Source organism: Thunnus maccoyii, chromosome 14, assembly GCF_910596095.1.
Source record: "Thunnus maccoyii chromosome 14, fThuMac1.1, whole genome shotgun sequence".
Lineage (NCBI taxonomy): Eukaryota > Metazoa > Chordata > Actinopteri > Scombriformes > Scombridae > Thunnus > Thunnus maccoyii.
The window spans coordinates 26,006,828-26,022,394 of NC_056546.1; the positions used below are offsets into that span (position 1 = coordinate 26,006,828).

Sequence of the window (15,567 nt, forward strand, 5' to 3'; positions counted from 1 at the left end):
ATACACAAGCTGTACTGATATAGATCCTAGATTTCTAGAAGTTTCCTGGCTTGATTTCCTCTGTTGTTCTGAAGGTTCCAGACATGGATTCTTACATCTAAAAAAAAAAAAAAGGTCATAATCTGCTGTTTCAGTTGTTAATGCAGGAACACATGTGAGAAACAAGCTTTTAAAAGGCACTGGTGCTCTGATGGTTGCACTGGATTTAATCAAGTCTTAATTTATTGACTTGACTTGACAATTACAAACAGTACAGCTAATATTACACACGTTATAGTCTTTGCCTGATGCCAAACTGTTTTCAGTAGACTTGTAGAAGAGAAGAAGAATGAAATGTGCTAATTATATGTAGTAATAGAAGAATCTGAAATATAACTTTGTGGCTTTCTAATCTCCGTACTATCTCTAAACCACAACCTCATAATTCCTCCTGTAGATTGCAGCATTTGGCTTGAGCAGCAACAACAACAAACATTATCAGAGTGCTGTCTAACCCTCGGCTGTCAAGGGAGAAGTTGGCTATTTGGGTCACTGTCACGGCCCTGAGCCATACATGTAATTAGACTTGGGAAACTTCGTTCTCCGCACATGGAAGTTTTTCTGGGAAACGGGCACGTTTGCAAACAGGAAGTTGACGTCTAAATAAAGCCCTCCCCTACCCCCTGCCCTCCCCCCACCCCGCGCAGGAAGCTTGCTCGGCCCTTTTAAACACTTACACAGACGGGAGCCTTCTGGAAGGAAGCTTTAAATAGGCGAAGCCGCGGCCCGGCTCGGCCCAGCTCAGCACCGCAGCGGTCTGGGCCCGGCAGCCACGGCCATCTAACAGTGACTGTCGCTGCCATTTTTACTCCGGTGAGGTCAGGCCTGTCCTGGGAGTCCACTCTGGCCACCAATGTGATAAGTCATTGGGCTTGGTACCGCTGTGGTTTACTCAGTCCATACTTTGGTGTTTAAGTTAGTCCACTTTAGGTCTGCAGGGTCAGTTGAGTTTATTGACCAGTCATGTGGCCAAAAACAGGCTGCCTAAGCCCTACATTTTTGTTTTATTCATTTTCATTCTTCAATTCTTTTTTAGTTTATCCATTTTAAACATTTTTCATTTATTTCTCTGTTTAAATACATTCTGCTGCTTTTTATTCACCAGCGTTAATGCATTACATTAGGGTTCGTCAGTGAAGGTTTCAATGACTGTCGTAATCCTGGTTCATCTGTGGGTCTGCGTCTGTGTTAGTTTAGATGTTGTGTCTAACCCCACATCCCCCACGCGGCTGTCGGGATTTTTTTTTTTTTTTTTTCCTTTTCACACACGGCTTTTTGCACCAGGGCCTTGCCACCCCTCCCTGTGCCCTCCATGCCACCCCTGACTAAGTCGGGGCCTGGCCGCCTCAGTGGTAGCGGTGATACCACAGCCTTAATGACAGGGCAGTGGAGCTCTGCGTCCGCCTCGCCCTGCCGCCTCACCTGCAGCACACTCACCAGTTTACACACTGCCACAGAAACGGCACTCAGTTATGTGTATGTGTGTGTGTGTATAGTTAGAATAATGTTGCTAACACTATTACTAACTGGATGGTTTTACTGACGGTGGCCATTATGTGGATGTCTCAGCGTCCTTATTTGAACACACTTGTCACGCTACTGACATGCCGCTCTCACGCTTGACATGCTCAATGCTCACTGGCTGAAAACTAAGTGGTGTCTCTAAAACAAGAGTGTAGCCAGCTTCACTTTGCTTGCCAAACAGAGAAAAGGCTAAAGAGGGATTAGGTAATACAGTTCATCAGTGAATAATCATCTTCGCTATATCCTGCTGTTATGTTTTTAGTCATTCTTGGAAGAAAATGAAGCATTTCCTATCTAAAGGACACAGCTGGTTGGGGAAAATGTGCATTTTACCACTGTGTTCCAGCATTAGATTCGCCATGAGCGGGATTACATCATTTACAGGGGTGAGGTTGGGTGGAGGGGTAATTGTTTTTGTATTATATTGAGTTTATTGCATGCATTTAGATGTAATTACTTGACCTTACAAAAGAATTCACACACAAACACAAAGTAGAGCGTCCAAAAGGGTGGTTACGTGTAGAATTTAATGCCTTCCTCTTTTTTTTTTTTTTGTCCCGCCAGAGGAATTCCCACTGGAAGCATGTATCCATGAGGAGTGTTCATTTTGCACTGGATTGTACAAAGTTAGCCTTAGCTAGTTAAGAATCCAAAGAAGTCCCTGTACTTCGGCATGTAAGCTGACTATTTTCTGAACTTTTAACAAAAAACTCATAAATATAACCAGTGGACAGAGGATGATGCTCAATTCAACATGAGTCACTCTCCACCTTGTTTTTGTAGCCACATACAGTACATATCAAATACATATACTGGAAGTACTACAGCAAAAGAATATTTATCAAGAGCTAGTGTCTACAGCCATGCTAACAGCTCTGTGATGCTAACATCAGCACGCTAACATGTTCACATTGACACTGCTGATGTTTAGCAGGTGTAGTGTTCACCTCGATCACTATCTTAGTTTAGGGTGTTGGCATGCTAAGATAAACCAAAGTATTGGAGACATTAAATATTTGAGCTGGTGATGCATTAGATGAAAAGGATTAAAGGATCACTAAAGTTATTACAGTTCATCCTGTGGGTAAAATGTGTAGCAAAGTTCATGTCAGTGCATCCAACAGTGGTCAAAACGGTCAACCTCATGCCACTGATAGAGGAAAAGTCACAAAATTCAGTAGGATTCATCCTCTGGGGACCATGAATGTCTGCTGAAGATTTCATGGCAATCCATCCAATAATTATTAAGATATTTCAGCCATTATAGTCTTTATTAGATAAATACAGTAATGTAATGTGATGCAATTATGTAACAGCTTGTTATTATATGTGTCCACATGAATGACATATATTAACCAGGTAGGTAGAAGCGCTGCCCTTTGCACATCTGCTCATGCTTCTTCTGTGGTTAAAAAAGAAACGCAGAAATGTCAAATAGCATAGCCGCCTCTGATTTTGGTTTGCAGAAAATTCATCTTCCAAGAGTGAAAGCAAGATAGTCCTGCTACCTCATATTTCACCAGTGTGAAGGGACACACTTCTCACTGCCTGCATGTTAAAATGTTCAGGGGGTGTTCAGCCTTGCATGTCACTAGGTGCACATAATCCTTTTGACTGCCGTTATGTCATTTTGACCCTTTGTAACGGGTCACAATCATTTCTGCTGCGGGCTAAAGTATCAGATTGAGTTTTTGAAGTCAAACAGTATACTCTCCCTGCCCAGACACACGCACACACACACACACATATCACACACACTCACACCTAGAAAGCACTATTGCCCTTGTTACGATTGAGTGGCTGATTCTCTCTCTGTCTCTGTGTTACAGGTGGAGGGTGTAGGCCTGTACTTCCGTCAGCAGCTCCTGCAGTCCCGTCATCGTGGCGCCTTTGAACTGGCTTATGTGGGCTTTGTACGCCTCACCGACATGCTGTGCAGGTGTGTGTTCACATTCAGGGCAAAGGCCTGAAAGGTAATACTGCTGAATGACTATGGGCATTAGCTTCCCTCATGACGCTGAGTGTTTCTCTGCCTTGTCATTAGCAAGAAGACAAGTTCTCTCAGCATCACTCCTCAGATATAATATACCGTAATTACATCAAGATTTGATAATTGATATTATTCATCATCTGCAGCCCTCTGGACAACCAACAGAGACACATGGGCATGAAAAAATGTAACCTGCTGATAGAATATGACAATGCAATACACCTCCCATCAAGTCTAAAGCTGACTAATTAACAGTTAGTATCTCGTTCGTTGAATCCATACATGAACGGAAATGTAAAAACAACAATTAGAGATTTTAGGGGGAGTTACACTGGAACTATTTTTGATAAACAACAGCTTAACTATCCGCCCAGAGCTTCTGTCAAGTATCTCCTGCTATAGAGCTGCTTGCCAGATACTGAACTCAATGAACACAGGTTTTGGTTTTGGCTACTGTACAAGCAAGCATAGTACCAAACCTGGCAACCTCCCTGTGTTGACATGACTTCAGGAAGCAAGGAAGCTGTTGTTCACTAAGTAATAGTTCAACCACATAACTCCCCCTCAAGCCATAAATTGTCATTTTTACATTTTTGTTTTTCTTGATGTGTTAATCAGTCAGTTTTAGGGGGATTGGTAGCTGCTGTTTCCAGTCTTTATGCTAAGCTAGGCTAACCAGCAAAAATATTTATCTGTGCCTTTATCTGAAAGATGTTATACCTCTCATATCTTCTATTTTAAGACATCAGTCTAATTATGTTATTACTTAGAATAATTGCAATAACAGAATTGAATCTACAAGATCTACTTTCAGTCAAAAGACCATTTTAGTGATGGGACACTCTGATCATATCAAGGGGAAAATCTATAAAAAAATCATTGAGGATATCACCAAATTCATATTTCAGTTTTCAGTTTCAAAGCTACTCATGCACATTGGACATTACTAGACAGATGGAGCCTCTGTGGCGACATGCTGCCAGGAGCAACATTAAACTCCACACTCCACATCACCTCCGCTATTCATGGAAATAATCCCTCCATTATTCTCCGGAGGGGAAGAGGAAAAAAGTAATAATCCTGAACAACATGAAAGAATTTCTCACTTTCTTGTTACCTCTCTGTTTTCCTCAACGGCTGGCTACGGAAGATGTCTTTAGCCTTGCGGCAGGTGACGAACCACAAAACCGTGGCAGCAGTGTTGACTTTGAACCACCCAGGACTGAGCAGTTCAAACCAAACTCACTTGTTTTGTTCTTGTACCGAAACCAGCGAAAGGCTAGTGTGTTGTGTAATGAGGGCGACATTCTAGTGGTTGTGTGGAGGAGCGCTGGGAGTATGTGTGTTATTGTGCCGTGTTTGTGTTCTGCTCCGGGCCTGTGTTGATGTGAGTGTGTGTGTGTGTGTGTGTGTGTTTGTGTGTTTTCAGGAGGGGAAGAGCAGTGTGTGGATGGTATGCAGGCCGTGTGCTGGGTTATGGGGTGTTGATTGCGGGGTGCTTAACCGCAGCCTTTTGATGCTCTGCCTTTGGGATCTGGCTCCGCTGTGTTCCACTGTGTTTCCACTCTCTCTCTCTCTCTCTCTTCCTTCCATTCTTTCTGTTTTTGTCTTTCTGAGTTCCACACTTCCCCGGTTAGTCATGGGCATTTATATCTCCCAGTTGTTTACAGCATATACCTCACTGTGTGTGTTTGTCAATGAGGATGTGTGTGTGTGTGTGTGTGTGTGTGTGTGTCCCTTGTGTGTTTGACAGAGTACGCTGGAGTGTGCGCCGCGCCCTCGCTCGGTCCTCCACACTGGATTGTTTTAATTCGTCCTCTTCGCTCCAGTGGCTCTTGTTAAACGGCTGCTTCTTACAGAACAGGGCAGAGCGGTTTCTTGTGGGTGTGTGTTTGCCAGACCTGCTTCTGATCATATTCTTAGCATTTGTTTTAAAGTGCTCGGAGTACCAGATGCCATAGAGAACAGTGTAAATGAATCAGAAAGGGCAGCAACGTCTTTTGTAATGTTAAAGGAACGCGCACAAGTAGGTTCACGTGAGACAACAGCTCCACATTCATTGTGACTGATGCAGGTGGAAGCCCTTAGACACTTTCTGTGGAGCCACTCGTTCAGAGTATTTGAAAGCTAATCAAGTATAATGTGTTGTTGTTCTTAAGTAATCACTCAATGGCAAACTCCATGAGAGCCATCACCACAGTTTGTCAAAGAGGTTATAAAAATAGCAAAGACCCCCAGTAGCCAAATAGTTACTGCTCATGCCACATAACTGCAACGTCCCTGGTTCGATTCCAGCCAGGGACCTTTGTTGCATGTCATACCCATCTCTCTCTCTCCCCTTGTTTCCTATCTGCCTCTTCACTGCCCACTTTCCAATAAAGGCAAAAATGATAAAAAATAATAATTTAAAAAAAAAAAAAAAATTGCAGCTACTCTGTGACCTTGGTTAGGTTGTTGGGTATAATCCCTTTACCAGTAGTGCGCTGATGGTTCCCCCCACTGGTTCAGTGAGGCTTACAGGTGAACTGATAGGGGTATCTTGCTGTTATAATCAAATAATAATTGTAAACAATTTGCAAAGGTTAAAGACATGCAACAGTGAGCAGTGTGATTCTCCTCCTTGGTTTGAATACATGGTTATACACTTCAATGAATACAAATACTGTAATAACTGTTAAACATTTGCATTCAAAGTTGAGTTATTGTACATTATGTATAAGGGTGCACAAAATGATAATAGTACATCATTCAAATACACAGTTTGAAGTGTACTTGTGTATGAAAATGTAAAAGCTGAAAGATTCAACATGTGTATAAGACCCCTGTAACTGTATATATGACCGTGTTTATGTTTTTCTGTGTGTGTGTAAGGAGTGGAAGTCAGGCCCTGCAGCAGCTTCCGGCCCACTGGCTGTCGGAGGTTCTTGAAGAGGTCAAATCCAGCGACCCGTCGTCCAAACTGTGTGCCACACGACGCAGCGCTGGAATCCCCTTTTATATTCAGGTGTGTAAGCATGATGCTAGCAAGAATTTAACAGAACAATCAGGCACAGTTTGGGATTTTTCTTTCAAGTTTCAGGTCATTGCTTCTTTTGTAGCTGGACGTTTTCCCACCAGCGATCATAACTGACACCAGACTTATGTAAAGTCTACTGCAGTCTGCTGGACTGGTACAATGCGCAACTAGACTTTCCAGTATGAGTTCTGAAGAAGACAAATCAGGACATATTTGGCAAATTACAAATTCTAAACAACTCTGAACAGTAACATGAGCACATTGATTAGAATTCGGTCCAAATTAAGGGCATGATATGGAATGTGTTGGGGTGTAGGGTTGGGGAACAAATATTGGAAAAGTTGTCTGAGGTTTAGTAATAGAAACCATGTGCGTGTGTGTGTATTTGTGTTCCAGTTTATTCCTAAATGTAGTGCAATCAGCAGTTCTTGGCATGCCCCTGGAGCACTCATGCTGGAAGAACATTGGGTTTTTTAATCCATCTGTCTTTTTTTTTTTTTTTTTTTTTACTCACTGACACACTCACATAAACACTCATAACACACACACACTGTACACACATACACATACATGCACACACACACGCTGTCCTTTGGTTGACCCCTTTTCGTAGTTACCAGTCCCACACCTCTATTATTGTGCTGTAATCTCTGACTAACCCACCTTAACACTTGACTGACTCACTCTGTTTTTCTGCCGCAACTCGCTTCTCCACTTCCTCTGATTACTGATATTAAAACTAGACGTGACAGGGTTCATGTTTTATCATAGCAGTCATTTTGGAGTGGGTTTGCGCTTTCATGTGGTTTTAGGTACGAGGCGCACGGCTGCACCGCTGACATCACCGGCTCTCCTGTTTTTTCATGCGTTTGTGTGCACAGGCATGTGGGCTGTCTAAAAAGTGGTCTTTCAAAAGATTTATTTTGTTTTTTTTAAAATTGGCTTTAAATATAATTCCAGGGTTCAAAACTACTAAATTTGACCTCCTGAAATAGGCAGCCACTGCAGTAGTAAAGTAAGAAAAGAGGAGAATAATGAGGCAGAAGACTGAGGGTTGAAAACAAGGGTGGATGAAGGGAGATGGGGAGACAGAGAAGATAAGATAAAGGAGGAGAGCCCGACAAAGTGGAGGAAGTCTGCGGAGAGGCAGAAGTCGACACCTTGGCGGAGCTTTGCCCTGCATTCCTTCACACAGAAAGACACAGTCAGATCCGGGAAGTCTGCCTCCTGCGATCGCCTCATGCTGGTCTGGACCGACCCGGGACAGACTTCACAGGAACCAGGCTAGCCCTCCTCTTCCTCCCACCTACCTCCACCCCCGCCCAAGAGTTCATAGAAGCCAGACTGTGCCTCCTCCTCCTCCTTCTCTTCTCCTCCCTACCTTCATCTCTCCATCTCTCCATTGCTCCCAGGCCTAACTCTTAACCATACCGTAACCCAGGCCAGACACACAGCTGGCTCCCATCAGCTCCAACAGTAAGATAACTCCTTTCTCACACAGCAGCCAATTGCTGTCACCTCCTCCCTCCAACATCCAGCACTCCCACTACTGACGCATACACATGATGTCATTCACTAAAGCTATCAGTATAGACAGACTTATGTAAGCATATAGCTGTGGCTTTTTTGTGATATATTTATATGAAATTGTATAACATTAAGAATCAGGATCAGACATCAAGGTATTTGAGGAGTCAGCGGATATTGTTGGTGCATCTTCAGTACTGTCTTTCTTTGTTAGAGGAAGCGAGGAAATGGAGTAAATGGAAAAATATTAACAAACTCAACCCAGTGTACAGCACAATAGTATAGTCTGACATGAAAATGCATGGAAACATGTACTAGTATCCGAATTAGAGCTTTGATGAACATGCTAATTTCCTTAATTCTTTCTATTCTTCCTAATATATCTCATTTGATGTTTGGTGTTGTTGTCTGCAGGCTCTGCTCTCCTCTGAGCCCAAGTCGTCCAGTTGCAGTCTGCTGAAGATGACCATGAGAGAGCTGATCGCTCTGGCCATGCCCTCCACTGACAGGAACACCGACAGCTCCACCGTGCCTCAGGTTTGACCACCCAGAAGCTTCATGCATGAGTCATCCTTCTAAGTGTCTTTTGAAGGTCATATCATATTGTGAAAATCTTCATGGCTTATCAAATAGTGATAACTCCCAGTCAGGTTGGCAGCGCATTATCTATGGCAACTTGTGGACAGAAGTGGTGTCCTCATGACCATGTAAACTGTCTTGTGATTTTATGATCACCTCAGTGTTTCTGGTGGGGCACTGCTACTCTTGAGTCTTTATTGATTTCATTGTCTTTAATGCGATTTATCTCATCTGAATGGTTAAATGTTATCTCGTCACAGGTCCATGCTCTGAACATCCTGAGGGCTCTGTACAGGGACACTCGCCTGGGGGAAAACATCATTCCCTTCGTCTCTGATGGAATGCAGGCTGCTGTACTCGGCTTCACCTCTCCTGTCTGGGCAGTGAGTTTCAACTTCCACGTTTCCTGCCTCTTTATCTTTGTACTACTTGAACATATATCTGCTCAATTCAGTAAATTTGAACTTTTAAGTATTAAATGTCTACATCATAAAAATCTAGTTATTACAACATACACAAAAAAGGTTAGTTTTAGCCAAAAAGTAACATAGATGTTAGCTTGCTACATTATGCATTTCAAGTCAAGACAGTCCCGTAAAGTGCGATATAATAGTTTGACTTTATGCACACCTGCTGCAGTTTATAGGACTGTCATAACTCCAGCTGCTCTGGTTATCTCATAGTGAATTTAAAGGTCTACTAGAGGGACAGTCTCAAAAAAAGACTCGCATGCACACTGCTCATTGATTTGTGTTCGTTGATGAAATATTATGTGGTTATGAGAGTTGTGGGAGAGCCATGGGAGTTGACAAAAAGTGGGCAGATTCTACTTTGTTCAGACTGTCCCTGCCTGCTGTCTGCAAATATCAGGCTGACGTCAAGAAGCACAAACAGCAGGAGATGAATTTTCTGCACATTTCTGCTCTATCTATGTGGAAACTGATTACTAAACTGGAGATCTATACTGACTTAAAAATATGATGTTTGCAGGGGAAAAATGTTTTAAAATTGTGAATTAACCCCAAGCTTGAACAAAAAAAAATTAAAAATCAAGATTTTTCTATTTGTCCATATCACCCAGCCTCTTTAAAATCTGTTACAGCAAAAACTCAACTTGATATCTATGAAGGCAGGATTTATTGCATGGTTGTTGTGTAAGACTGGTACAAAACTGGCTTTCTAATTCCCTCACCTGTGATGCAGAAACACACTTTCATATTCTCTCACCTTGTCTTTCATCCTCTTTCCCTCTTTGTGTCTTCCCTTCTGCTCCCTCTCTTATTTTCTTCCAGGTGAGGAACTCCTCCACTCTCCTCTTCAGCACTCTGATCACAAGGATCTTTGGAGTGAAGAAAGGGAAGGATGAGCACTCGAAAAAGAACAGGTCTGCTGCTTTTTCCCTCTCCAGTACAGCTCTACCAGCTCAAGTTTACTGTCATGTGTATCGGTGTTTATATTGGCACGCAGTTACTACAAATCAATGGGTATCAGTCATGTATGTGCTAAAAAGTTCCTAAAGTCAATATTACTAGTGCAAAAAAGTTCTCAATTACAAGCAAATGTGGCCCTCATTTAATATATTAAATGCCTTCAAACAAGGGGAAGCCAGCTTGTTTCCAGTTCAGCTTCACTTGTTTTAACTGTTTTATAGCAAAAAATACAAGTCATCTTGTACCTGACTATAATTATCCCGACTGACTCAACTTATTTTTTCCACTTGTTTTAAGAGCTGGATTATTCTGTCTGAGCTAGACTTTCTAGCATGGAACGTAAGAAATATATATTTTTTAGTTGTACAGCAACAGTCAGACAATTTTCAAGAAAGCAAAGATTTAGAATACATAAACTAAGGTAAATGAAGCACATGTGTATAAATGTATAAACAGTGATGGTTTTACACCACCAGGGGACACTGTTGTAACACCATTGTGACTGAAATACTCAACTCCACTGCTGTTAAAAGCGTGTAGCAGCTTTCCACTGCTGCTATACCAGCTATTGGGAAATGACACTGGAGGCAAAGAAAAAAGGGCAGTTTGACATATGTTTGACAAATGAAATAGAAACACACAATTTCAACATGTTCTAAATGCTGCACTACAGACTATCTGCCAACTACACACAACAAATGACTGCACGCTCCAGCAGACAGGTGCATCATGGGGAGGGATGTCTTGGTTACAACTGGTGAAACATATTGTGTAATGTTGGATGAAGGCTGGGATAGAGAGACTTAAGGAAGGGCAACAAGGCCAAAGTCTTTAAAAACCACTTGGGGCAATATTGTACCAGAGGACATACCTGTAGGCTGTAATCTTTGAGGCCCCAAGTATAATACGGAGACATGTACTGCAAATATGTGTCATCTATAGTGCAATATAAACAAAAAAGCTACATGCAAAAAGCTGTAAGCCTGGTCTGGTGAGGACTGGAAATGTTTACTGATGATACAATAGATGACTAGCCACTAAAATGATATTAAGTGAACTACACATAATCATGTCAGAGCTGAAATAATAAAAGGCTGATAGATTGTTGTGTTTTGTCAATAAACACACACAAATTATCAGTTTGTGGCACTCTGACATTTAGACTTACATGCCCTCTGGTAGATATTAAATGTGATTATTCTGAAGTGTGTGTAAACAGATTCTGTGGTTATTTGTTGCTTGGTTTACAGTTTTAGTTAGAACAAGAACAAGCCTAAAGCAAGACCCCAACCCCCCTTGTGGAAAAATGCCACATGAAATTTCACAGTCACGGACAACAACAGCACAGTTGATGATATCCTTATTTTTTTCAGGGCTAAAGTGTAGAGATTACCAAAAACTAATAGCCTACAGCCAGTAGCTTAAAGGTACCCTGTCTAGTTTTTTTGTAAACAAAGTTATGTTTACATTCCCTGTTTCTTACAAAAACACATTGTGTGTATCCTTGAGGTATGATAAACACATTTAATACATTTGCAGACCCTATTTTTGGAAGAGTTTGAACTCTACATTGTTTACATCCATATCCACACTTAACAACTGCTCCATAGCGCTACTAGTGGTCAAAAATCTCACAGGGTACCTTTAAATATCCAAAATTTAAATTTCTTGTCTGTCATGTCAGAAATATGATGTTGGATCAGATGTTTCATTTGTTGGATGTTTTACCCAACAGATTATGTCTAAGATGTTTTATAACAGTCTCACACCCAGTCAAAATAAGGCGGAGCTGTGCAAGCGATGAATCTGTTTAGAGGTTTAACGGTTTCTGTTTTAGTTGGAAGATTATCATCCGTTAGTCCTGATTTGCACTGTGAACTAATCATTTTCTGTCAGGGATTGTATGACAAATTGTAGATAGTTTTTGAGGTTTCTGGAAAAGAGTCTTAAATTATAACCGGCTCCACATTCCTTATCAAACAACCATCCAAGTACTTGGAAACTGATACTGAAATTGCTATTTCCACTTATGTTTTATGATCTGTTTTTTAATCTACCTTAGATACAGGAAAGGTGGAGTTTAGCACTTGGGATGCTGCATCAATTTCCAAACTGATTATACAATCAGAGGAAAAATTGACTATTCAGAGCAGATTAAAGCAAACATGAACTATAAAGTGCATGCACAGTTCTGCTGTAGGACAATATGATAGCTGTGTGGAGGTCTATATTGAGCTTAAAGTGATTTGTTACCTCACTCATAATCCAGGGTTAAGTATCACAGGGTTTTAGGACCTACTCCAGGAAGCTCAGTCTGGTTCCCTTTACTGTGTTTCTATTGGCCGATTCTCCGAAGGTCCTCTGAATACTCTTAACCAAGCCAAGGCTACTCCTGTTTATCTTGTCTGTTTTCACTCGTGTTTTTAGTCTGCTGTCCCTCCCTCTGTGTAGCTTTCAGTTATCTCCCCCTCCTCTTGTCTGCTGCCTTTTCTTTATTATTGTGGGGTTATTTTTACTTGCATGTGGGAGAGTTGGTGTGATGAATGAGAAGTAGGACGATGGCTAGGAAAAGGAGCATTTTTACATGAGTTTTTGTGACTTTACAATGCTTTTACATGGTTTCTTTTGATATGTTTTTTAATATAAGGTTGTAGCATGCCAGTAAATGTCATTGTATCCACCTGAAATTTGGCACAAAACTGTGCGTGTATGACCAAGAAAGCTGCAACTCGTTTATAATTGTGTCTTTGGGAGTTTGTCTTTTCCACAGTCTGTTGTACGTCTGGTCTCTGTTATTACTATGATTTTACGGTTGTGATCTCTGGCAGCAGAAAATGCATTGTGACAGCTTGTCCACTCTAATATTTGGCTCTTTGTGTGTGTATGTGCGTGTGTAAGGGTCCCTCGGTGCACAGAAACTGGAGCGCATACACATTTCCCTCCCGCATAAACCAGCTTATTTACAGCATTGTGTGTGTTTGCGTGTTTGGAAAGACTCAGCCTCTTGCTGTCTGTGGGAATTTCAGCTGTGTATTTTAGATACTTACTTAAATCCAGACGTATTGTTTGCTTGTGGATCATCGTTCTACTAAGCCCAGACTCGGGCCTCTCCGCTCCGTGACCGTGCATCCATGTTGATCCGATACCGTCGTTGAGATAAATGCAACTGTAAACAAAGCTGACAGAGCGAAGATTGCTCTCTGCATTCCAACCAAAGCCTCCAGCTTTATCTCAAGCCTGCCTCGCTTTTCACCACACGTGCCCTTATACATGCAGAAATGTGCAAATCAATGCTACAGAGGCGCCTTTGAGAGTTGTACTAAATGTTCTTTATTCAAAGAGTCGGACTGCGATCAAACACACTGTTACATATGTGGCAACTAATCTTCAACACACTTTCTGTGCCATTTGCCTTGAAGGTGTCATAGCCTGTGTGAGTGTGCACACACAGCTGTAAGCCCACAAACATGACCAGGCCTTTTCACTTACACCTCCTCCTCCTCCTCTCCTCTCTCCTCCTTTGTGATCCTTACCCCTTTTACCCCATCTAATCTGCTCCGACACAACCTCTGACCTTTGTCCTCCAGGCAACAGAGTCTTGTCAGACTGAGAGACTCTCATTAGAGAGAGGCCACAGAGGGCGGGGAGCACACACACTCTCTTATATAATAGACACAATCCTGTAGTTGCACATAAATACAGTGAACATCAAATGTTTTGGTACACTTACACACGGATTGTTGCAGTTGCGTCATTCAGTGCTCATGTGCTGTTGTCTTGTGTGTGTTTATGTGTGTGTGTGTCAGGTCACAGGAGTTGAGGAGTGTGTCATATCCAGGTTGACGGGGCTGAAACGCACACACGACTTTCCTCCCTACCATGACAGTGCCTGCTGCTAACTTAAACCAGATCTAGAGAAGAGAGTGTGTGTGTTTTTTTTTTTTTGTGTGCGTTATTCAAAAACTCATGGCAGTCGTGACTGAAGCAGTATGCAGTGTCTCCAGTCTTGTAATCATGTGCTTGGCAGACCAGACTCTCTTCCCTTTAGGATTGACTTGATTTAGATGGGCTGAGTTAAATAAAAACTTTATTGGCCCTGAGGCTGAATGGCGGTTGCAGCAGCGAGACCGCCAGTGTTAAATATAAAGTTTGTCATTTTATTGACAGTTGTGTATGTGAGTGAGTGAATACATAAGCACAAACTCACGTGACTGTGGCACATGGCGGTATATGTGTATACACACAAATGTGTTTATTTGTAGCTGTAGTAGGGTAAGCAAACATAAAGGCCTGATTTGTTTTAGTAGAGAGTATTTGGCACCATTGCAGCTCCTTATCAGAGCTTTGCAGAATTTGACTATTGGCACTCTCCCCATCATTTCTCCTCTCTTTATGTTCCTTGTTGTGTCACTTTTCCTACATTTTTTTGTTGAGAGATGGGTTGGGAGATAATGTGGAAGAACGTATTTAATTAAAAACAGATCAACCTGCTGTTGCAGTCAATGTGGCCCTGAAAGTAATTCAATAAACTGAAATTAAAAAAGTTAAATCAAAGTGAACTCTCAGTATTTCTGATGATTTCTTCTCACTGTTGATGGTGATTCATGGATCCAATCAGTTCTACACGATTGAGGATGCCTTGTGCAGCATTTTTATACAGTGCTGTATTTACTGTCTGTGAATTTATTTGAGTGCCTGAATTTGAGTGTGAAATTCATGCAGTATAGAGTGCCTTTCCCCACATTGGAACCAGAAAAGTTTCCACAATGCAGGCAGAAATGACAGTTGTGAGACACGTATGAGTAATGACACAACATTACAATTATTAACAAGTGTCTGAAATCTCAATTGACCGTTTACTCTTGAGTAATCTATTGAGTTTCTGTTTTAAAGGGTGTAGTGAATGAGTAAATTGGAATTATTCTTGGACACCACTCATATTTCTCAACTGCTTGCTTTCTCAAAGTCAATGTTTTTGCTGTCTCTCACCCACTGCTTCATTTTATGTCTCTCTTTCTGGGTTAGTTTTGAAGATCAAAAGGGCTAATAGCCAGTTAAACCTCTTAATATCAGCTAATTCAACAATTTCTCCTTATGTTCTATGGTATTATACTAATATTTCACCATTTTTGTTGCACTGTGTATTACAGCACCGTCAACATAAAAAGACTCAAGGGTTTACGGAAAAATGATTCTTTTGGGTTTTGCTTCAGCAGAAACTTTTTTTTTGCCATGCTAGCGACATGACTCCAAGGTTGGCTAGTTGTCTTCTTGACAAATATTTGAAAGATTTCAGCAAAATTTGGAACAGACTTTAATTTTCCCAATAGAATGAATTCTAATGACTTAAATAACCCAATACTTTGGTTGGATCATGTGTGTTTAGTGCTAATTACCAAATGTTAGCATGCTAACATGCTAAACTAAAATGGTGACCATGGTACCTGTTGTCTAAGTGGTTT

The 15,567-nt window shown here is 41.5% G+C and overlaps 1 protein-coding gene across 4 annotated transcripts in view; it reads left to right on the forward strand.

The window, feature by feature from the left end:
* Positions 1–15,567, forward strand: part of thada (THADA armadillo repeat containing) — a 99,178-nt gene that overhangs the window by 16,476 nt on the left and 67,135 nt on the right. For all 4 annotated transcript variants that reach the window (XM_042432955.1, XM_042432954.1, XM_042432957.1 and 1 more), the window contains exons 22-26: positions 3,393–3,502; positions 6,425–6,557; positions 8,511–8,633; positions 8,936–9,058; positions 9,968–10,059. In XM_042432955.1, coding sequence (XP_042288889.1) covers positions 3,393–3,502; positions 6,425–6,557; positions 8,511–8,633; positions 8,936–9,058; positions 9,968–10,059 — 581 coding nt within the window. The remainder of the gene's footprint in view (positions 1–3,392; positions 3,503–6,424; positions 6,558–8,510; positions 8,634–8,935; positions 9,059–9,967; positions 10,060–15,567) is intronic.